This window comes from Rissa tridactyla, chromosome 1, assembly GCF_028500815.1.
Source record: "Rissa tridactyla isolate bRisTri1 chromosome 1, bRisTri1.patW.cur.20221130, whole genome shotgun sequence".
NCBI lineage: Eukaryota > Metazoa > Chordata > Aves > Charadriiformes > Laridae > Rissa > Rissa tridactyla.
Genome location: NC_071466.1, coordinates 145578539 through 145601602, shown reverse-complemented (window position 1 = coordinate 145601602; position 23064 = coordinate 145578539). Strand labels below are relative to the sequence as shown.

The 23064-nt window shown below is 39.8% G+C and overlaps 1 protein-coding gene across 13 annotated transcripts in view; it reads left to right on the top strand.

Moving 5' to 3' along the window:
• Nucleotides 1-23064, top strand: part of ABCC9 (ATP binding cassette subfamily C member 9) — an 80007-nt gene that overhangs the window by 36084 nt on the left and 20859 nt on the right. For 5 of the 13 annotated variants that reach the window (XM_054214944.1, XM_054214966.1, XM_054214957.1 and 2 more), the window contains 15 exons: nucleotides 3883-3993; nucleotides 4932-5004; nucleotides 6697-6802; nucleotides 8645-8683; nucleotides 12090-12128; nucleotides 13686-13787; nucleotides 15203-15287; nucleotides 15795-15875; nucleotides 16872-17009; nucleotides 17486-17611; nucleotides 18176-18272; nucleotides 19620-19867; nucleotides 20822-20970; nucleotides 21757-21826; nucleotides 22653-22810. In XM_054214944.1, the coding sequence (XP_054070919.1) occupies nucleotides 3883-3993; nucleotides 4932-5004; nucleotides 6697-6802; nucleotides 8645-8683; nucleotides 12090-12128; nucleotides 13686-13787; nucleotides 15203-15287; nucleotides 15795-15875; nucleotides 16872-17009; nucleotides 17486-17611; nucleotides 18176-18272; nucleotides 19620-19867; nucleotides 20822-20970; nucleotides 21757-21826; nucleotides 22653-22810 (1622 nt within the window). The remainder of the gene's footprint in view (nucleotides 1-3882; nucleotides 3994-4931; nucleotides 5005-6696; nucleotides 6803-8644; nucleotides 8684-12089; nucleotides 12129-13685; nucleotides 13788-15202; nucleotides 15288-15794; nucleotides 15876-16871; nucleotides 17010-17485; nucleotides 17612-18175; nucleotides 18273-19619; nucleotides 19868-20821; nucleotides 20971-21756; nucleotides 21827-22652; nucleotides 22811-23064) is intronic. The other 8 variants (XM_054214985.1, XM_054215026.1, XM_054215020.1 and 5 more) reach the window with 6 other exon arrangements.

The following is a 23064-nucleotide window of genomic DNA, read 5'->3' as shown; positions in this document are numbered from 1 at the left end:
CAACCTGTTCCTCTGAGACGTGCTGGCTACACTGCAGCACACTTGAAGTCTTATGGAGATGAGACAGGGGCATCTGAGGTAATAGGAGGGATATAGCAGTGAAATACCCCAAAGGAATTAAGGGATGTTCCTCTAAGAATGTGACATGGCTGACAGTCCAGCTGAAGTGCCTCTACACCAATGCAGGCAGCACGGGCAACAAACAGGAGGAGCTGGAAGCCACCATGCTGCTAGAAAGCTACAGCCTAGTTGTCATTATTGAAACCTGTTGGGATGAATCCCATGACTGGAATGAGGCTATCGATGGCTGCAGGCTGTTCAGAAGGGCCAGGGTGAGGAAGGAGGGGTGGAGGTGTTGCCCTCTAATCAAGAAATGGACTGAGTGTGAAGAGCTGTCCCTGAAGAATAGCCATAAGCAGGTTGAAAGTCTATGGATAAGAAAAAGAGATCGAGGCAACAAAGGGAACCTTGTGGTTGGTGTCTACTACAGGCCACCTGATCAAGGGGAGCCTATTAATGAAGCCTTGTTACTCCAGCTACAGGCGGCATCACACTTGCAGGCTTTTGTCCAGCTGGGGGACTTCAACCACCCCGACATCTGCTGGAAAAGTAGCACAGTGAGCTGTAGCAATCCAGGAGACTCCTGGAGTGCATTGAAGATAACTTCTTAAGCCAGGTAATTGACAGCTCCCCCAGAGGAGATGTGATACTGGACCTCATGGTCACCATCACAAGTGAGCTAATTGCTGATATCAAGATTGAGGGTAGGCAGCCTGGCCTACAGTGATCATGCACTGGTGGAGTTCACAGTCCTGAGGGGTATGGATCAGGGGAAGAGTAAAGTCAGAACCCTGAATTTTAGGAAAGCAAACTTCCAGCTCTTCAAGGAGTTAATCAATAGGACCCCCTGAGGAACTGCCTTCAGGGGCAAGGGAGCAGAACAGAGCTGTCAGATCTTTAAGGACGCTTTCCGTAGAGCCCAAGAGCTCTCGATCCCCAGGTGTAAGAAATCAGGAAAGGAGGGCAAGAGACTGGCGTGGCTGAGTTGAGACCTGCTGGTCAAACTAAGGTTAGAGAAAGAGATACACAGGCAGTGAAAGTAGGGACAGGTGTTCTGGAAAGAGTATAGTGACACCGCCCTGTTGTGTAGGGATGGGGTCAGGATGGCCAAGGTGTGGATGGAGCTGAACTTGGCAAGGGACGCAAAGAATAATAAGGGCTTCTGTAATTATGTCAACCAGAAAAGGAAGGTCAAAGAAAGCGCACCCACCTTGATGAGCAAGACTGGCAAACAGGTAACAACAGATGAGGAGAAAGTTGATGTACTTAACCATTTTTTTGCCTCAGTCTTCACTGGCAACCTCTCTCCCCTAACCTCTTGAGTGAATGGAGCGCAAGGCAGGGATGGGGGGAGCAAAGTCCTTCCCGCTGTAAGAGAAGATGAGGAACCTGAATATACATAAGTCTGTGGGACCTGATGAGATGCACCCCAGAGTCCTAAGGGAATTGGCTGATGTAGTTGCCAAGCCACTCTCCATGGCATTTGAAAAGTCATGGCAGTCAGGTGAAGTCCCTGGCGACTGGAAAAAGGGAAACATTGCACCTATTTTTAAAAAGGGTAGAAATGAGGACCCTGGGAACTACCTGTCAGCCTCACCTCTGTGACTGGGCTGATCACGGAACAGATCCTTCTTGAAGCTATACTAAGGCACATGGAGGACAGGGAGGTGATATGAGACAGCTAGCATGGCTTCACAAAGGGCAAGTCCTGCCTTACCAACCTGGCGGCCTTCTATGATGGAGTGACTACATCAGTGGACAAGGGAAGAGCTATGGATGTCTTCCATCTGGATTTCTGTAAGGCCTTTGTCACAATCTCCCACAACATCCTTCTCTCTGAATTGGAGAGATATAGTTTTGATAGGTGGAGTGTTCGGTGGATAAGGAATTGGTTGGATGGTCACATCCAGAGGGTAGTTGTCAACATCTCAATGTCCAGATGGAGATTGGTGACAAGTGGTGTCCCTCAGGGGTCTGTATTGGGACCAGTACTGTTGAATATCTTCATCAATTACATAGACAGTGGGATTGAGTGCACCCTCAGCAAGTTTGTGGATGACACCGAGCTGAGTGGTGTGGTTGACACACCTGAGGGATGGGATGCCATCCAGAGGGACCTGTACAGGCTTGAGAAGTGGCCCTGTGCAAACCTCATGAGGTTCAACAAGGCCAAAAGCAGGGTCCTGCACCTGGGTCATGGCAACCCCCAGTATCAAACTAGGCTGGAGGATGAAGGTATTGAGGGCAGCCCTGCCAAGGACTTGGGGGTACTGGTGTATGAAAAGCTGGACATGAGCTGTCAATGTGCATTTGCAGCCCAGAAAGCCAACCATATCCTGGGCTGCATCAAAAGAAGCGTGGCCAGCAGGTCGAGGGAGGTCATGCTGTCCCTCTACTCCACTCTGGTGAGACTCCACCTGCAGTACTGCATCCAGCTCCAGAGCCTTCAGCACAGGAAAGACATGGACCTGTTGGAGTGGCCACAAAATGATCAGAAGGATGGAACACCTCTCCTATGAGGACAGGCTGAGAGAGTTGGGGTTGTTCAGTCTGGAGAAGAGAAGGCTCCGGGGAGACCTTATAGTGGCCTTCCAGTACCTGAAGGGGGCCTACAGGAAAGATGAGGACAAACTTTTTAGCAGGGCCTGTTGTGACAGAACAAGAGGTAATGATTTTAAACTAAAAGAGTGAAGATTTAAACTAGATATAAGGAAGATTTTTTTTTACAATGAGGGTGGCAAAACACTGGAACAGGTTACCCAGAGAGGTGGTGGATGCCCCAACCCTGGAAACATTCAAGGTCAGGTTGCTCTGAGCAACCTGATCTAGTTGGAGATGTTCCTGCACATTGCAGGGGGGTTGGACTACATCACTTTTAAAGGTCCTTTCCAACCCAAACTATTCTATAATTCTATGATTCTATGATTTAGGAAAAGATATTTTTCTTTCATGTTGACATTTTTCTAAAGCTAGATATTTCAACTGTTTCAAACTGATTACATCATTTGAAATGTGAGTGAAATTTGAAGACGGCAACAGAAAGAAAGGATTAGCACAAAAAAAGTTTTATTTTGAGATGAATTAAATTAGTTTGCCAAGCAGAAACATTTTTCTCGTTTTTCTGGGTTAAAAATTGTAATAAAGGAAACAAAAATTAAATTGTTTCAGCATTTATTTTGTTCTCTTGTCCACCTTTTGCCCAGTCCTACAGACAGAGACAGACAAAGTCTAGTGGGAAAAATAAAGGTAATATCTGTAAAGATTAAATCAATCACTGTATAGCCCAGCTATAAGGAATCACTGAGATTATGCCCATTGAGCTCAATACAGTGGTGCTTACAAATACACGGGTAGCTCTGAATGAGCTAGCTCCACAACCACTATTATGCATTAGCGAGGTACTCTGCACACGCTAGTTTGATCTGCTTCTCACTCCTGCAGCTTTTCTGCTTCCAAGACCCAAACTGGTAACTCTGCATGCCATTACACTTTTACTGACGCAGCTTTGTTAGGAGCCACCTCAGGTAAGGCAGACTTTACCTGGTGGTTTGAGGAGGAGGACAGAGCTGAAATTTGGGATGGTTATGCATGGGAAACCAAAAATCAGATATTTCCTGTGCTGTGTTAAGGGTGTTTAAAACATTGCACTACGTGCATCACAGTAGCGTGTCTTTATTATCACATATATTGAAAAACACTGGTTTCTTCTTGTGACCTAGAATGGTGGTAAGAAAGGGAGTGGATTGTTTGTTTTATAGGGAACCAAATGCTGTCCTCTCTTGACGATTCCAACTTTTCTCCTTTCTTCATTTCACTATGCAGCACACCAAGGCCATCAACAGAAGGCAGCCCTTGAGGTACCAGCTTGAAAGCTATGAACAGACAACGAGGAAGCAAACACGTCCTGTGGAGATAGATGATATTGCAATCAAGGTGGTTTGAAAACATCATCTCATTCTTTACGAGGAGCAGGTCCTCCCGCAACAGTACCATTTGCTGCTGTTCTTCCAAAGGCAAATTGTCTGTTGAAAGAACAAGCACTTTAGCCAAAAATAAAATGAGGGGAATTCACTTCAGATCAGCTCTTTATAGCAATCACCCGTCTTCTTATGAAACAGAGGCATGAGTCTAAAGGAGCAAAAGACGGATAGATAGATATGCAGATAATTTGATATGCAGAAATTAATATAGATTTTTCAGACTTTCCCTTCATGAGTTTATCTTTCACTCAAAACCAAGATCAAAACTTCTGACATTTATTGTGACACATCATTTATAATGACATTAGTTTAAGTCATGTTGGCCAACTTTTCCCCGTAACGTGTGCTCTGTGCAAAGAATGTTTCGTGGCCCTGACAACTCCAAAGGAAGTATGGACAAAAAGGCTAGGGCGCGCTGGGGCACATTTTTCTTATGTCCAGCATAAACCTTGTGAATCTTCAGTTTCCACGTTGGGAATACATTCACAAGGGGCCATATATCCCAATATGCAGAATAATTCATTCATTGATAAACTGTGCTATTCAGATTGTCACCTGTGAGGTCTTGTGATTGTTATTCTTAGTCTTTATTCTTATACTTGACAGCATGGAAGTATTTGGTAAATACAGTTCGATTTAAGATCATCCCTTTATTGCATTTCATACTGTGTATCTATTTGTGTACATAACTCTTCTTAATGACAAAATGTTCTGAGTTTGGCAATCTTAACCAACCTAATCTGCTTTTTTTTTGTTTATGAGCATACCTCACTATGTCTATTAATCACTGATTTCTTTTAGTAACGTATTTAAAATCTAAACTAGACATTCTATTTTTTTTTTTTTTACCTCATGTGTTTATATATCTGACATGTGGTAATTGTTTTGTAGGTGACCAATGGATACTTTTCGTGGGGAAGTGGTTTAGCTACGTTGTCCAACATAAACATCAGAATCCCAACAGGTAGGATAAACGCACACCTTAAACATGAAATATGTAATATCGAATTGCTACTAATTCCATTTCTTGATGTTGTGAAAAGCACAAAGCCACACATTTAGGTTTTTGTAGGAAAAAATGAAGATTAAAAATGTATACAAGGTCATGAACTGTATTGGTCATATAGCTATATCATTAACCTAATGTACTATACATAAACAAAAAAATACATGGTTTTTATATATTTATATAGTTTATATAGTTTTTATAACAGCAGGAACAAAGTCGAGAGTAAGAAAAAATATGAAAAAGAGGGTTTAAAAAAGTTCCATTGCTATTATTTTTAATAGGCAAATTAAAAAAAGGAAGAGGGAGAACTCCAGACTTGTTCAAATCAAGTGTCCATCTAACTCAGTATTTTATTTCCAGCAGTGGCTACCAGTGGATGCACAGGGACACAGCAGTCATATACTTCTCCTACCACTCTTCAACATTACGTTATCCCGGTTCACAGCTATTTTAATCTCAGATAATTCCTTGAGCCTCATGCAGTTTTTCTGTAAAGAAATCCTCAATGAATTTATTTTTGAATTAATTTCTCTTTGTCTAGCTGAGCTCCTGTCATTTCTTGCATCCTTGATGTCTTTTTTCTATGAGTTTCAGGGGTTTACAAACCATTGATTTGTTTTGGAAGACTTACATACATAGCAAGTGCGACAAGGAGCAACTTTTTCTCCATTATTATTATTATTATTATTATTATTATTATTATTATTACTACTACTACTACTACTACTATTATTGTTGTAAAATTCCTAACACTGTTGGTGTTTCATGTTATTGAATAGTCTTGTATTTTATTTATACATCCTATCAAGTGCTTAGTTTTAAAATAGCTTAATACGTTAGGCGGACACATCTTAGACATCACATAGTTATTAAGTAATTCCAAAGTACTGTATGTAATCCCAAAGTCTATATAATTTATTTCACCATAGCATTAGGCATCCTATACATGGATGAACACTTCTTTGTGCCGGCCCAGTGCAACATACAACATCAGCAGAAGGTCTCTGCTCCAAGGAGTTTACAATTTAAGGCCATGGGTTTACAAGCTGGATGAGCCAGTCTAAGAGTTTACTTCCTTTAGAAGGAATGAGACCATTAACTCCCCATCTGGCAAGAAGCTTACCTGGCAAATGCACTAGCTGGTGCAGTTAGTGAGTTCAATTAGTTTATGGGGAGATCTGAGAAGCACCATTGCCACTACAGAGTGGGACCGAAGGTAGGAAAGTGGTGGGGGGGGAAGGAGTACCGCAAAGGAGAAAAGAGTAATGGATCTTCTTTTGGTTGCAGTCACTTTATTAGCTTGGCCCAAATTTTCATGGAATCACCGCCTAAATAGTCACTCCCCACTTTATATCATTTGACCCTAAAAAACTTCAATAAAGTAACACTCTCCTATACAATGTATGATAATATATGTCAAAGCAGTAATCTCATTCCTTTGGAGATTAATGTATACTTGTACTGTCCATTAATGCGTATTTCCATTGATGAATACATGCAATATTGCCCATTTACATAGTGGATGCTAAAAAATTTAACCAACTATTTCAGGTGGCTTAGAATTGGATCTCGTTGGTCCTTGTGGACTTGAGTAGAACTGGTCTTTCTCTTTTTTTGAAAATGTTTTTGTTATTATTATTACCATAGGTCAGATGACAATGATTGTGGGTCAGGTTGGCTGTGGCAAGTCATCACTTCTCCTTGCTATATTGGGAGAGATGCAGACGCTGGAGGGAAAAGTTCACTGGAGCAAGTATGTTTTATATAGCTGTTAATTGCTGTATTCATTTAAGAAGGAGGGAGTTGGGTTTTGCTTTGAGAAATGTAAACTTCATGTCTCAGAACTGTATGTTAAATGTGGAGGGCATCACCTGCAAACCTATGAGGGATTTTCATAGCTGTTCTGTTCATGGTTCAGATCAGACTGCCTCAGGAAGGGAAAAAGACTAGTCTGGTGATTAATAAATTATAATATCTAATATATTAGCCCTATCAAGTGACCTGAATAGAAAGCATATACTATCCTGTAGTCTTCAGTGCTGGGAGTTGGCTCTGGATTTACAGTACTCACTATAATTGAAGGCACTCTTGCAGCAAATAACACCCATTATCATGCTGTCTCCAAAGCCCTTTTTGGCAAGAACAATGTGAGGTGCAATTTACTTTTGTTGTGTTTCATCAGAGGTGTTTGTAGTCTAGTAACATTTCAGACAGTAGTTGCAACTCAGGTCGCGCGAATAATGAAATTCTTCAAGAAGCATTGAAGGGGTGAGATAGTTAACATGTCAAAGGCAAAGCAGGGCTCCGGTTTAAATTCCGACCTAGATTATTAAGTCAGCGTTGTTACCATGTTACCGTACACACCTATGAAAACACGACAGGCTGGAGCTTCTTCAGTAGTGGGGTACCAGCGGTACAGGAAAGGCTATCTTTCTCACCCAGTGATGATGCTGCTAGCAGAAAAAAAAAAAAAAGGTGATATAATAACACGTGAGCCATGCTTTTCCCCTTCCCTGGTATCTGCCCAAGCCTTGCCTATGGAAGTTAGTGTTACTCTTCACAATCGTACGTGCAGAAGGCAGCCTGAGGACACCCAATACCCAAGGACTAAAGGCTCTGAAGAAGGTCTTGCTGAAGAGGGAACTGCCAGCGAGGCCGGGCCTCAGATCCACATGAATTCAGACCCAGTGAATAAGAACTTCCTACGGAAGCTAAGTGGGGCAGCAACCACACTTCCAGCCTAGGCGTGGCAAAGGCTGTGGAAGGGGTGTGCTGTAACCCCTTGTTCTTTGGTTTTTTGTTCTTTGATTTTAAAGATCAGTTCTGTTTCCTTAAAACTTCCAAGCCAAACTCTTCTTAATTAACTTTTTGAGGGGAAAGGGTGAATTTTGTCACAGAGACTAATATTTTGTTGCCCCATCGCTTGACTAGTGATCTCCTTTGTCATCTTTTTCTTACAGAAATGTTGCAGTCTGGATATTTTTGCTTTTCATGTGCTAGTATGCATGGCATTTTTTGTTCCCCAGCCATATTTCACTGTCCGCTATTCTAAATGTATGATCTCACTGGAGTAGCAGGTACAGTTGGAGCCAAGGCAAGACTAGCTTTAGTTTAATTATATGTGAGTTTAAGCTTTGAAGGAGGAAGAATATGTGACTTAGCAATTTATTTCTTTGAGACATATCATGCAGATTTTGACTTCACAGTCAGGCATTTTTTTTCCTGAGTAGTTTAAGAAAATACAAGGAGTAGAGTGTACCTTAAAATTATTCGCACAGATATTTTGAAAGGTATATTTGAGAAAGAATCAACTTTGTCCTAGAGAAAGAGAGGGAATATTAGGAAGATGAGACAAAAAGAGAAATCTTAGAAAGATACTAGAGACAGATTATGAAATACTATTTGTTTCACATTGTTCAAGAGAGATTAAGAGCACATTGCCAGTTGATTAGCTGTCTGTACGTAACCGACCAGGTAACTCAGGTTTTAACCAGCATCTCAGGCATTATTGAGTGACTTTTTTTCATTGCAAACTGTAATTTGGTACTGTGATATAGCTGATGCAAACGTGGTTCTGTTTTGCTGGTAATTTCAGACTGCCTGACAGACAGATGAATACAGAAGGATACGTCAGGTATTAACTAAGTGGATCCCATTCTTTACAAAACCATGATGAAGGTCCTACTTACTGTCTTAAATCCCTTTCCATGTCATTCCACGTGCATGACTAACGCAGCTACTGATCCAGGGGTGAAATGCAGGCTAGGTGAATTCTCCAACAAATTCAGGTATAACACCACAGTAATAGTAATGATGGATCTGATTTCAGCTGCAGTTATATTGGGGTAATCCTGCAATGCATCATTGCGAAAGCTCATCACGGGGCTTGAATACCCTGTTGCTGTTGTGGCTGTCTGCAGTGAGAGCTGCATGTCCTGCTGCCAGGGTTGTCACTGGTTTGGGATCTGAGGAGAGAAAGTGTATTAGTGTACCTTTCTGTAAGAGATCTTGGCCAGGACAAATCTTATGGGCCAGATCTCAGTTCTTCCCACTTATATGAGACATGCCTCAGATACATTACAAACCAGAGACAAGGAGCTGGCTTTTTGTCTTCCCAGTGAGCAATCAGCTAGAGTGACTTCTTAAACACTGAAGCATGAGGCTATCCAGATGCGGTGATTCAGCTGACACTCTCTCAGATCTGAGTTATTAAGTCTATACAGCGTCAGATGTGGGGAATATGCAGAGACCTCATCCACACCAGGCCCAACAGTCAGAACCGCCAGAGTGGCTAAGTGGAACCCCTTCACTTGGTATAGATTTTCTGTACATTGAACTGGTTTCTGTGCAAACAGGTGGTTGTGTACTAAGTGAAAAGCATGGGAAACACAAGAATTATGAAATAGATCCTCCCAAATGGCCTGTCCTGCCCTCAAGAAAAAATAGGAAAAGTCAGTGCTCGCTTCAGAAGGATTACCAAGTACAACTGCTTACCAAAAGGTTGCAACCACATGAGCTACTCATAGAAAACACTGAAGGGCATTATCCACAGATGGATAAATGCTCAGCCACATAAATGTCAGTAGCCAAAGTCAGCATACCTACTAGTGCTGCTGTGCTGCAGGCTTGCAGGGACAGGAATTAATTCCTCCAAACTGCTGGATAGAGTTTGTGTAGATTCTCAGTCCTTGGCTTGCCTCAAATTTCTTGCCTGTATTAGCAGAGGAAATGGTTCATTCTGCTGTTACAGTGATATCCTAGAGATTTTGTATCCCTTTTTTCTCCTCCATTTTAATTTTGTAGGCTGAGGGAATCTGGTCCTGGTTAGAGTGCATTAGTCTATTTTAAAATATACAGAGTTAGCATAAAAGTTGTCCAAACTTCAACAAGGTTTCTTTTTTACTTTTCCGTAAAACTTTGAGTTAAATACGTTCCTGATAGATCAGTTTATATGTTCAAAATCTTATAAAAATATCAAATAAACCTAATCAGTTGGGTTTTCCTACCATTTCAGACTTGAACTCACCATGCTCCATTTAGAGGAATATGTATATTTTATAGTACAGAATAAAAATTAATATAAATAGCCATATTTCAATAAATAAAGGAATTAGACCAAAGATTACTTATCCCAGTGGGCAAATAAAATACTCTTTTTAGAAATCTCAGGAGCTTCAGTTTCAGCTCACTCCCATGCCCTCCAGTTGCATCACTCTTTCAGATTCAGTACAGTAGTGAAGTACAAGACCAAATACTTAATCCCCTTATTAGTGAAGACCCCAGCTCAGCAAAGGTTTTGTATGTGTTTAATCATACATACATATTAATGAGTGTGGGTTCTCACAGAAATCTCACTCAGAATTTGGAAGAATTAAAGTGCATTTGTCAAGCTAAGCATGGAATGAAATTTCTATCTAAGGAAGAAGAGTTTGAGAAATGGAGATCCTAAAATTAGTCCTTGTTAATTCAGATAATATATTTGATTATAATGGCAAGCATATTAAATCTGGTATGGAATTGCAAGGAGTCTTGCAAGGCTTGTGCCCGTTTTTTGTTAAACTGTACTTCAGAGGGCACTCCGAAATGTATACATGAAAGCATTATCCCTTTCTCTATCATTGCAATGCTCTGCTCATAAAAGTTTGGGGGGTTTTAAAAGAGGAAATGTAGGTTTTCTTCTTTTTTGTTTGGCTTGACCTGATTTCCAACCTCTTTTTAATCTCTCATTAGGCTCCATCTTTTGCTTTCTTGTAACTTTTTTTCCAGAGAAGACTGGAAGCTTCTGCTGAATAAAGGACCAAGTCTGGTGAAGCAATGTCTGTTTTGAGCCTCAATTTCTGGCTCTCTGACCCTTCTGAGATAACCAACAGGGCTTATTCACTTCTGATGTAACATCTTCTCTGGCGATAGGTGAACGAAGGAAACACACTGATTGTGCACTTTAGGACGCATGAATTATCAAAGTTCTTAGAGAGCTGTGCAGCACAGAAGGCAACATGTCTCAGTTCTGGCATTTTGGGAAGATGCTTAATATGTGAGTCTGGCATTACAAGGGCTCTGCTATTCGAATTTTTATGCCCTTTGCCAGACTTGGATCATCTGCTTATGAGTGCAGCTGCAGTTACTGGTATCCCAGCAGGCAAGCAGACATTTCTGTCTCGGCAGTAAAATACTTCTTCTGGAGGATTCGTAGGCTATGGAGGGGAGGATTTGTTGATTTGGGCTTTTTTATTAAGTCAGGCAAATAACACATTAATATCCTTTTTCTAGGCCCTTCTAATGCCTGTTTGCATTTACCTGGCATCAACTTACTCTTTTAGGTTTTGCACTTTGCAGTGATGTGTCGCCATGCCTGGACACGAGCATCATTGCTGGTCCAGAACTGCTTTGATTGCCATTCCATGCCCTTGACATTGAAGAAGGCAATTAACAAATAGAGGGAGCTGCAAAACCATTCATGTCATTACTGCCGTTGCATGTTCTTCAAAATGTAATTACATGGATATGATCCTTAAGAAGTGGAGGTTGACAAGAAAAGCCTACGTTTTGTTGTGCCATGCATGGCTTGATGCAGCGTTATTGCTATAAACAGGTTCAAAAGGTGTTCTGATTCAAAACTGTGTTTGCACCTTGCAAAATCATATCTTTGCTCCAGGAGAAATTTGATGTAAGAGTAGTTGCCAACTTTTGCAGGTCTTTGACAGAACTGTGTGGAGAAGCTAAATTATTGCTTGTCAACCTCTTATATGCCCAGGCAATATTAATAACTTAATTTTTAATAGTTTTTACAACAGAGTTTCTAACAAAATAGCTTGCCTTTTTAGCCACTAAACACTACAGATACAAAACTGTTGTATTTAGAAAAGTTATATACTTTTAATTAGACCTTGTTTATTTTCCCTTTAAGAACAAAAAAGTCCAAAGTGAGGTTGAGTTCTTAAAATACGTACTTAACTCCAGTTTCCCTGTATATGAAACTTGCACAAAATGTTATTGTCTCTATTGCCTGCTTACTAAATGTCATTTACCATAACTTACAGTGTAAATGAAACTGAACCTTCTTTTGAAGCATCCAGAAGGTATAATTTCTGTTTTTAGTGTACCATAATACACTCATTCATTTCTTCAGAATTTCCTCAAACCTTCATCTTTGTACCCTTCAGCCATCTCTGTGTTTTCTTACCATGTCGATTATCATTTACCGCAGGATTAACTGAGAGATTGTGTTAAATCCGGTGGATCCCAATCTTCTCCAGCCATTGTACCACTACCTCCGTCTTGTCTGAAAGATGTTGAGTGCTCCCAGGTCCCGTTTGACATCACTGGGAGTTTAGTGTGCTGCATACCTTGCAAGACAGGGCCTCTAGATATAAGACATCATTACGTGTACCCTCCCACGTGTTTCCATGTTTTCTGATCAGCACTGGGTTTCGTGTTACTTATAACCCAGCTTGACGGCTGTGTGAAGGAGCAGGGCACACAGAATGCAAAGGGAGCCAGCTGTGCTCCAGCTGAAGTGAAGCAGTGTCTCCACTGCTGGCTTCAGGGAAAGGGCCTGCAGGTTTAAAAGAAAGGCAAGCTAAACTAAAAACATGTCATAAATTATAGAGAAGTAGTGGCACACATAGCTGTGGTTGGGAGCCACACCATGATTTGCTACCTGATAATCCTGAGGACATATTTCATACTAGTGCATACTGAACTGCTAAAACTCCTAAAATTTTTGGGATACTACTGACTGCTTCTAACCAGCTATTTCTCATACCCTAGCACCCTCTCTCTCAATAGCAAATCCTAGATGCTTACATGCAAAGCTATATCAAATGCGTGGTTTGAAGCAATATCATCAAAGAGACTGAGAAGGAGGAGAGGTGTGTTCAGATCCACAAGCCGGTACCAGTTCACACCTCCTTCCTCACACATCTTGGGCACCTCAGAAAAATGTCTGAAATGACATGACCTTTTTTGCCATACATAGGCAAAACAGCCAGAAGCAAAGAACAGTCATACCCCTACTGTACACATTTTGATAGGTATTTAGTCACGTTTAAAGTATGTCTAATAAATACTTGGGAGACTGTAGTGATTGCTTCCCAATCTGTATTGAACTTCCTTTTCCAATATCATGTCAGTCCACTGAGGATCTAATAGACTTAAAGGAAAAAAACATTCACTGAGAAAAATGTATTTCCTGTGCACACCATGTAAAATAATCTAAAACTTCAGAAAGCAGCAAGTCAAGTGTCCTAATGCCATTTGAACAGTGCCTTTTCACTACTTGTTTTGACGTTAGAGAAAAAAATACCAAATAACTATTCTTGTGAGAATTTAGTAATTTTGGTTATTTATAATTTGCCCTTGGTTTGAAATTGCAGTTACTAAATTGAGGTAGGTACCAGCTATTTATAGGAGAAGAGAATACAACCTACAGTGCAGAATTTGCCATCAGGGGAGAGAGTGGGTGCTGTTCTAACAAAAGCATCTAATTTAAAATTCTTCACTTTTGTAACAGTTGCTTTGCCTATGTGTTTCCTTGTATTTTTATGAATGAACATTCCTAAATTTATTTTTTTTAAAACCTGACTTTTCTTAATACGGGTACTTTGCTTTTTACTAATACTCTTATCTATCTACAGTAGAAACAGATACTCAGTGGCTTACGCAGCTCAGAAGCCGTGGCTGCTGAATGCAACTGTGGAGGAGAACATTATCTTTGGGAGCCCATTTAATAAACAGAGGTAAATATCAACCTCCTTGCAAAAACACCTGGCAGCTTCTTTTAAAGAGGTTTTTGGCTTCTCCTTCTGGAGGGAATTTGTAGATTCTGAAAAATATCAATGCATATTAACCCTGAGGTGGAATGAACTAACTTGACGGTAGCCATCTCAGTGGAAGGTTTCTGTTTTAAATTAGTCTTTCAAGGCTCCCCCTCTAAGCAGAGTGCATGTCTAAGATGTTTGTGAGAAATCACAAAGCGGCAGCGGCTCCCCATGGAATACAGCAGAAGCCATATGTGTTTTTTTCAAGCAGCTAAAGTTAGGTGAGATGAATCTCGTCTTTGGAGACTACTGACATATTTTTGTTTTGTTTAAGAGAGCCTGAGGTTGCCAGAGGACTCTGGAAATTGGGATTCTAGGCATGTTTCCACTGAGTTTATGTGCTAATCCTGCTGTGATCAAATTATTGGAGCAGCCACTTTACAAAAACACTGTATGCATGAAGATGGGGTGCCTCAAGGAAATAAACTTAATTCTTCCCTTAGAAATACAGGGGAAGGGAGTGTGAAAGATGAGGTGCACAGCTTCTGTTGTACCTATCCAGCACTTGCTTCTTGTGTCCTTCTAAAAGGTCAGCTAACAAATGCAGTGGAAAAAGTGACTTGACTTAAGGAAAACAAATTCCTGATGTTTTCAAAGGCAACACTCTCTGTTTTAAGTTATTAAAAATACATCCCATTCCTCTCAGTGTGTGCTTTGTTAAGATGTATGACTCCACTCCCACTTAAAAAAACTTAGCAATGACCAAATATCGCAAAATCCAGCATCTAAAATTTCAGGGACCAGATTCTTCAGCTACTGCATCCATCAGCCTAACTTCACTCTTATCAAAGGGGCAAGGCTGAATTACACCACTCAGGTAGTCTGATCTCAGATGCTTATTAGCAGATCAGCTGTGATACCCCACAGACCTAGAAATCTCACAACAAATTTCAAGTTTCTGCAAGTGGTTTCCTGGTTCTGGCAAGATCAGAAGCACCGTAAGGATCCTTTGTCCTGTAATATCATACTGAAGTAAATTAAGAGGCACCTAAAGGGGAAGAATAATAACTCATTGGAAAATGGCTTCAAATACTCCAGAGTCCAGCAAAACATCTCTGTGATAGGGAGGAACGTACTCAATAATTTATGTAATTGAATCTTTAAAAAGTAGGCTTGCCAATAAAGACATCTAATAAATATGCCATTTCTTACAATGCTTAGTTTACAATCCTCCGTGATTAGTTGCGGAATAATCATTTTGCCCTACTTATTTTTGCAATTATCCAACCATGACAGAGTCATAATAACTTGGCAGTGAATTTGAGCGGGAGGTTTTTGTGTTAGCAAAGTAAGTGGCTGGTTAAATAATTGTGACGACCATGTTGTTTTTACAGGTACAAAGCTGTTACAGATGCGTGCTCTCTGCAGCCTGACATTGACTTACTACCATTCGGTGATCAGACAGAAATTGGAGAAAGGGTAAATAATATGAATGCTTTTATGTCTGCTTAGCCTATGTATTAAGATGTCACTCAGACAGATTTAGTCTCAATATCTACTCAGACAGTCTAGTCTGTATTGGGCTGCCAGCCTGCTAAGTAATTGTAATTCACTAGGGGTTACTGCAAAAAACAATTGTAAACTTTTCCTTCTTCAGCTGTTTCTTAAATTGGATTTTTTGATCAAAGTCTCCTGTATTTTGCTTTCATAATTTGATGCTAGTATTGGTTACATTTTTCAATCTAAGAAGCCCACTGTGCTAAGAGAAGCTCCTCATAATTTACACTTACCCGTGATCAGTTGCTATATAATCATTTTTCTTCTGATATTATATGAGGATTATGTTTGTTTATCAACTGGATTAGCATTTTAACGAAGCTTTTTATTTTTATTGGAACTCTGTATAATTGTAAAAGATCACATTTCCAAAGTCCTATCATAATGTTTATTCAAAGATGCATATTTCTGATCCATTATATTCATTAGGGGATTAATTTAAGTGGTGGACAACGACAGAGAATCTGTGTAGCTCGCGCACTCTATCAGAACACGAACATTGTCTTCTTGGTAAGATTTTTCTGTTTCACATGGAGCATGGAAAGTTAGTAATGAAACTGTCATTCCTTTTGTTTAGCTTTAGTAAAATTTATGTTAGATTTAGAAAGCTACAGGGACTTGTGTTCAACTCCACATCCCAGTTATAGAGATAGAAAATAAACGTCCGCCAGAGGCAGCATCAAAACATGCTGGGAGACTGATGAAGGTGGGATTTCCTACGGAGATTAACAGTGGAAGAGTAGAACAGATCGTCTAACTTCTGCTTGCTCTCAGTGGTGACCTAGTGTCAACATAGTCCCACTGAAATCAGCAGGACTTCTGACAAGAAAAAGCACCATAACGCAACTACATGGGAGCAATGGACAGATTGAGGGTTCAGTAGTCTCCTGCAGAATACTGTGGATTCAGGCAAACTTTCCCTAATATTAATAGTAATACTAATTTCAAGGCATGTCAGAAATTTCTGGAGGCTACTGCTCATGAAGAGGCTGTTTGAGCCTCCTCAAAATTAACCAGGGACTTCTGTTCTTAGAGAAAAAGTGTTTGCATATCAATATCCTGACCTGAATGTTGTCTTATTGCTAGCCACACTCACTCAAAGTGAAGACCAAGCACATCTGCAGTCTAGTTGGAGGGAATTAGAATAGTTCTTAACTCTATTTTTCCTGTGCCAGTTTCCTATCAAAATTAGGCCCAGACTTGGCTCTGGATCCTAGCGTTTTCAAATTTGGATGGGAAATTTCAGTTCAGGTGTTCCTGAGAAGGATTACCCCACAGTGTCATTGTGGCACCAGCACTGCACACATCTAAACGCAAAAAGTTAACTGAGTCCATTGCTATGAACTGAAGAGCAATGGATTCTAGCTCACTGTTTTGTAGTGCAGCCCTCTGACTAGGTGTTAGTCATTAGAGAGAGATGAAATATTAGCAATGGCAGATGCTTTTCTAATTTTAAAAGACTCTTGTGTCTTTTTATAATTTCTTTTTTATTTGATTTGATTGCAGGATGACCCGTTCTCTGCACTGGACATTCACTTAAGTGATCATTTAATGCAGGAAGGGATTTTGAAGTTTCTCCAAGAAGATAAGAGGACTCTTGTTCTGGTGACACACAAGTTACAATATCTACCACATGCTGACTGGGTAAGAGAAGAGATACCATGATGCAAATTTGCTAATGATGAACATACACTTGAAGTTAGCACCATAACACTTCATGAGATCACTATTTTTCTCTGTAATAGAATCCCTCCTTAATTCCATATGTCATGTGGCTATCTGCAACTCTACAAAATATGGATTTCATAATAGAAGGAACAATTTTATTTTTACTTTATTTGTGTAGTTTTTTTGATTGGAAGGCGCTGGAGAATTGTGACTTAATTGCAAATATGACTACTACTTACGTCTTGTCCATGTTTTTCACAAGTACAGATAAGCATGGCTTATAGAAGTTGCAGTTTATGAGATGTGTCAACAAACATAAAAAGTGATTAATCAAAGACTGAATACGGTGAACACAGAAATTTGCATAATGGTAATCTCACCAGTACTGAGATCCAGTCTCTTGTGTTTATGGTATATTGCCAAGTTGACCTATTGGGTGCTTTCTCCCCTAGATCATAGCAATGAAGGATGGAATGGTCCTTCGAGAAGGGACACTAAAGGATATCCAAACCAAGGATACTGAGCTATATGAACACTGGAAAACCTTGATGAATCGCCAAGATCAAGAGCTGGAAAAGGTAAATAGGAGCATTTGGGCGAGGATGACCTTTCTGAAAGGAAATAGTTTTCAGTTAGTTTCTAAAAAAACAAACCATGTCAGGACACAAGTTTTAAAGTAGGCATTAAGGAAAAAGCCATATGAACTGTAAGGAACTTTAAGGACTGGAATAGGTAGTGTGTGGTATATCCATCATGGGTGGTGTGTAAGGACACATTAGAAAAACATCCTTTTGAAATGCTGTGCACAACTGAACCTCTGCTGGGGCAAAGGGTGGACTAAGCAACATCCTAAGTATCTCTTAGCCTTTTATTCTGCTATTGCCATGAGCATTTAGGATTCTCTAAAAACTATTTTTGAAGCTTTTATCATTCCAGAAGAGAGGGAATGAAAGAATGGAAGAAAGAGAGAGGGAAAGAAATGGACAAAGCAGGATTTGTTGAAAGATAAATCCTAAAATACTGTGCTTTTCCATTCTGTGAGCTAAATGTTCCAAATAAAGTCTCTTTGAGGTTACTGTTGGTGCTACCACAGTGGCAGACAGCTAAGCTCTCAAATCAAAAAATAAGTTTCCTTGTTGCAGGATATGGAAGCTGACCAGACTACTCTTGAGAGAAAAACCCTTAGAAGGGCCATGTACCCCAGAGAATCTAAATCACAGCTGGAAGATGAAGATGAAGGTATATTTTATCATTTCACTTTACTTACTCTATTACCACGTTTCATTGCCTTTCCATTTGAATAGCTGGCAGTTCTTAGCAATGAAGTATGAAGATGTTAATGACACTTGGTAATAATAGTGGAAAATCTAATACTTTGACCTGTTTACAATATGACTTGTTTAAAGGATTCTCCATAGATTTCTCCAAACGTTGTGTGGAGATAAAGTGTGTACCAAAACAAGTTTATTTCCTTGCTAACTCACCCTGCCTGGAAGTATTGAGGGGTGAGATAGAAGTAAAACAGTAAGAATGGTAATTAAGCAAATTGAGATAGCTCTGCCTAGTCATTGGCATAATAATGTTAGATCAGCTGTAGCCCTGTCCCTCATGAGATATCTGTTAATGGTCTGTTTTGGGCTTTTGAAATACCACCATGTGATCAAACTTGTAGCTATTTTCAGTTCCTTTTTGGATATGGAGTTAACCTGCTATTTTTCTAGCTGAGACTATTTATGGAAGACGCTTTAGGCTTTGTTCTCAAGCTTAGCTTCTTGTTCCCCCCAAGTCCTGTTGCTTTTAGAGATGCAGATTCAGATTCACATTACTTTTAAAGTGGGTTGGGGGCAGAATGGTTGGATACTGGAAGCTGGCAACAAGACCCATCAAGAACATGCCTTACTAATTCATTTTTAGTGTTCAAAATCAGAAATGAATGAAAATGCTGTCAGTTCAGGGTTGTCAAGACAAGGTCAACGTTTCTCTTCCCCAAGTGCAGCCTGCAAGGCTGTGAGGTGTTTATTCTTATTACCTGTGGGGAAAAAAAAGAAGAATTTAAATGTCATGTTTATGCACCTGTGAAATACTTATTTCCCACAGCAGAAGTCTTTCACTAATTGTATTTCAGTATAATGTGAACAATTAGCACTTGATCATAGACAAAACTAGTATTCTTGAATGAAGGGAAAATCGAACTCTCTCATGCAACAGATGACAGAGCCTCTGGACAGAAAGCTTTGGAGAGCTTTCTAGAATCTTCCATGTGACCCAAAGTGCTCTGCTGTAGCTGAATGGGTTGGGAAAGGCCTAGTCTCTTACTATAAAGAGTCAGTACTGAAGGTCTGACTTACAAAAATATTTTATTAACAAAACTGTAACAAGTCAAAGACTGACAATCTATAGAGTTGCTCAAAGAGCATAGGGAAGTCTTATGAATATATGTCTGAAGTGTTTGCTGGTTTGAAATGGCAAATTGAATTTTGCCATTAAAATTCAAAACAAAAAAAAAAAGTCAACCAAATCCAGTAAAACCAGGTATAATTCTTAGTATTGCATCCAAGCTAATGTGATCAAATTTCTGAGTCACAGAGGAAGAAGAGGAAGAAGATGAAGATGATAATATGTCTACTGTCTTGAGGCTCAGGACAAAGATGCCGTGGAAAACCTGCTGGAGATATCTAACCTCTGGAGGATTTTTCTTGCTCTTTCTGATGATTTTCTCAAAGTTGTTGAAACACTCAGTTATAGTAGCCATAGATTATTGGCTTGCTACATGGACATCCATGGACAATGCAAATGAAGTCAGGAACATTGATGATGTTAAGAGCACAAATAAGGTGGGCCATACCTTGGAGCTTGACAGGGGAAAAAAAACCCAGAAAAATGTTCTAAAGTAATTTTTGCTGTTCATCTAGAAGCCAGCAAGATTGGAAAGACAGATAGATATAGTAAGATTGATTATTATATGGGATTGATGAATTGTTTACGCTAAAACATAAGACAATTAAAATTTTATTTTAATTAAAATAAATTTAATTAAAATCTTTTCAAACATGAAAAACTGAAACAGAAGCATGCTTGAGCTTAGAAAAATTATTGACTTTTCGACAGAAGGAGTATCATACTAAACCTTTCCATGTGGCTTTTTTAACACCTAAGTCAATAACTCGATTTTCCGAAGTACTGGCTGTCCAGTGATGTCCTGCAGGAAAAAAAAAAAAAAAAAGTCTTCAAAGGTACTACTTAAATACAGTCTGCTTATAGCTGTAAATTTGGTTCATATACAAATATCTTACTGGAATCCACTTAGTAAACTTTCAGAAGGCTTAAACATATTATAGCCCCGGCAGATTAGTTTAGGATTTGCTCTGGGAGTTTCAGTCGTGCTTTAACTTAATAAAATAGAACTTTCCAACATCTCTCAAATGCCTTAATTCTTGAGAGGTTCTACTTCGGTTGTCTGAGTTTCTTGGCTAAAAATTTGCATACTTTTGTATTTGTTCAGTTAATCTATCTTCACAGTTGTAAGTACTATCACTTCAAGGTCATGAAGGGTACTGATCAGTAGGTTGAGGGACCTTAGACCTGCTAGGTCTGCTAATTATGTGAAGTTAATGAATTGCAGTTCCATCATAATTTTTTTATTTCCCAAAGATTATATTAATATAATTATGTAATATAAGTGATGTGACATAATAGCTGATTGGTACCAGGTACCTTGGGAACTTCCTAGTAGGAAAGAGAGAAATATGTTTTTATTTCTAGGATTGATGTATTTGTCATTTTATTAGACTTATCATGTAGCTGTCTTCAGTATCCTCTCTGGAGCTGGGATTGTCCTTTGCCTCATCACATCCCTGACTGTGGAGTGGATGGGCCTCACAGCAGCCAAGAACCTACACCATAATCTCCTCAACAAGATCATCCTTGGACCAATCAGGTACAGCAAAAATAATGTTCCTCCTGAAAAGCTACATAGTCAAAGCATGTCCTCTTTGTAACTGGGAGGGTACTGCTGTGAAAAGCTCTAGTATTTGCCCAGTTTCCTTCAAGCCCTCAAAAAGTGTAAATAACTAGTGAGGTAATCAGGGGAAAAAAAAAAATCTATGTCGGAATACGTGAAATTCTGCTCCCTTTTTTATCTGGCTGAAACGTGTCAGATCGCTGATACCCCGTTCGAGGCTGAGGTGTCAAAGAAGGCTTCGAGTGTGGTTCTAGCTCCAGGGCACCCAGCTCCAGCTCTGAGCAATGGGCATGGTGTCAAACGATGTGGCTTCTTCTGATGGCTGGGGACAGGTTCTGTGCACGATAACCACAGTCTCTCACAGGCAGAAGGTTGGCCAAAAGGATGCCTGCATATCAAATACAGTTATCACGGTGCTTTCATGAAACAACTGAGTCCTGGTGCAGGGGGTTGAGTAGCAGCCAGGGACAGCTGTGATCTTTGGAAGGGATCATCAATCTTGAGGGACCGTGGATGAAAGAGCAGGAGGCAAGACAGTAGGTTTTTGGAAGAGGAGATTTAAAAGTCTGGGGGGGGATGGGAATGCCAAGAGAAGCATTTAGATAGTCAGGTTGCAGACATTATGATCTGTTACGTTATTCATATTTACTTCTTGGTTTTAGAAAATGGCTGGACACAGCTCTGTGTTCTGTCTGACCAGGATTTTTATCCAAAACTGGAATTCCTTTTCAGGTAACTTTTTGTTTTTAATTTTTTCAACAGGTTCTTTGATATGACTCCGTTGGGGCTAATTCTAAATCGCTTCTCTGCTGATACAAATATCATTGATCAGGTATCAGATGTATCAATACATTCTGTTTTAGTACATCTTGGCTTTGTAAATTTTCACTTAGCTACTGAATAAGATATATTAAAATATTCAGTAGAGAAAGGCATAGGAAAAACAGGCTCTGGGAATAATAGATGATATTAAATGATAAAATATAAAGTACATGTATTTGTAGTAATGAGAGCAGGTAAACATTAGAATAAACATGGTGAGAGATGGTGGCTATCAATTTCTTCATACACAGAGTGGTTGCTTCTGTTAGAAGATCTGGATTAGCAAAACACCAGATTTGGGGCTCAAAAGAGGAAATAGGGTAGAAGATAATAACTTTAACGATATGAGACACGCATGACAAATAGACGTTCCATCCTGGCTGTAGCACATTTGAATTTAGAGCATTCAGGGAGAGGAAAGGCTGCTTTCACTATGGCTGTGAATTAAAATGTTTGGATGAGCAATAATCCTGAATGTAAGAGTGATGGGGAACATGGAAGGAAAATTAAAAGGCTCGGAGAAAGAGCATGCTCTTTCTCTAAATATTTGGAATATCGAGAACAATTTTGTCTCTTGCCTGTTATATAAATGAGGTGGAAATGGCTCCTATTTCCCCATGATCTTTGAAACACTGACCTTTAGAAAAAAACCTACTGACTCATTTTTTAACCTCTGCACATTTGAGTAGTAGACCCACAGAAACATAAAGGCTCCTGATATAAAGAGCTCAACAAGTGCAGAGGTATCATTCCACTTTTCCTAGGGTCCTTTATAGCAAAAGGCACATAGTGGAACTACCTGTGACTTTTGCCATATGTTTTTTGTTTTGCTCTAGCACATTCCTCCTACCCTGGAGTCTCTTACCCGGTCCACCTTACTCTGCCTGTCAGCCATTGGAATGATTTCCTATGCCACTCCGTGGTTCCTTGTCGCCCTTGTGCCTCTCGGGATAGCGTTTTATTTCATCCAGAAGTACTTCAGAGTTGCTTCCAAGTACGTATTAAAAAATGGTCCTGAAAATTTCTTCTAACAAAATTGTACATAAGAATTGTGATGGAATGTGAGGTTGCAGGAGCTAGTATAAGGGGGAAATGGCCGTGGCGTCCTACTTTTGATCCTGAGGTATGAGTTTAAGACATACATTGGAGGATGGTTCCAGCTGACCTGACTACAAATGGGGTATTTGGGGAAGTAACACTAGTTGCATCACTTTTGTACGCTGTTGGCTATAGAGTCAGATGAGCATG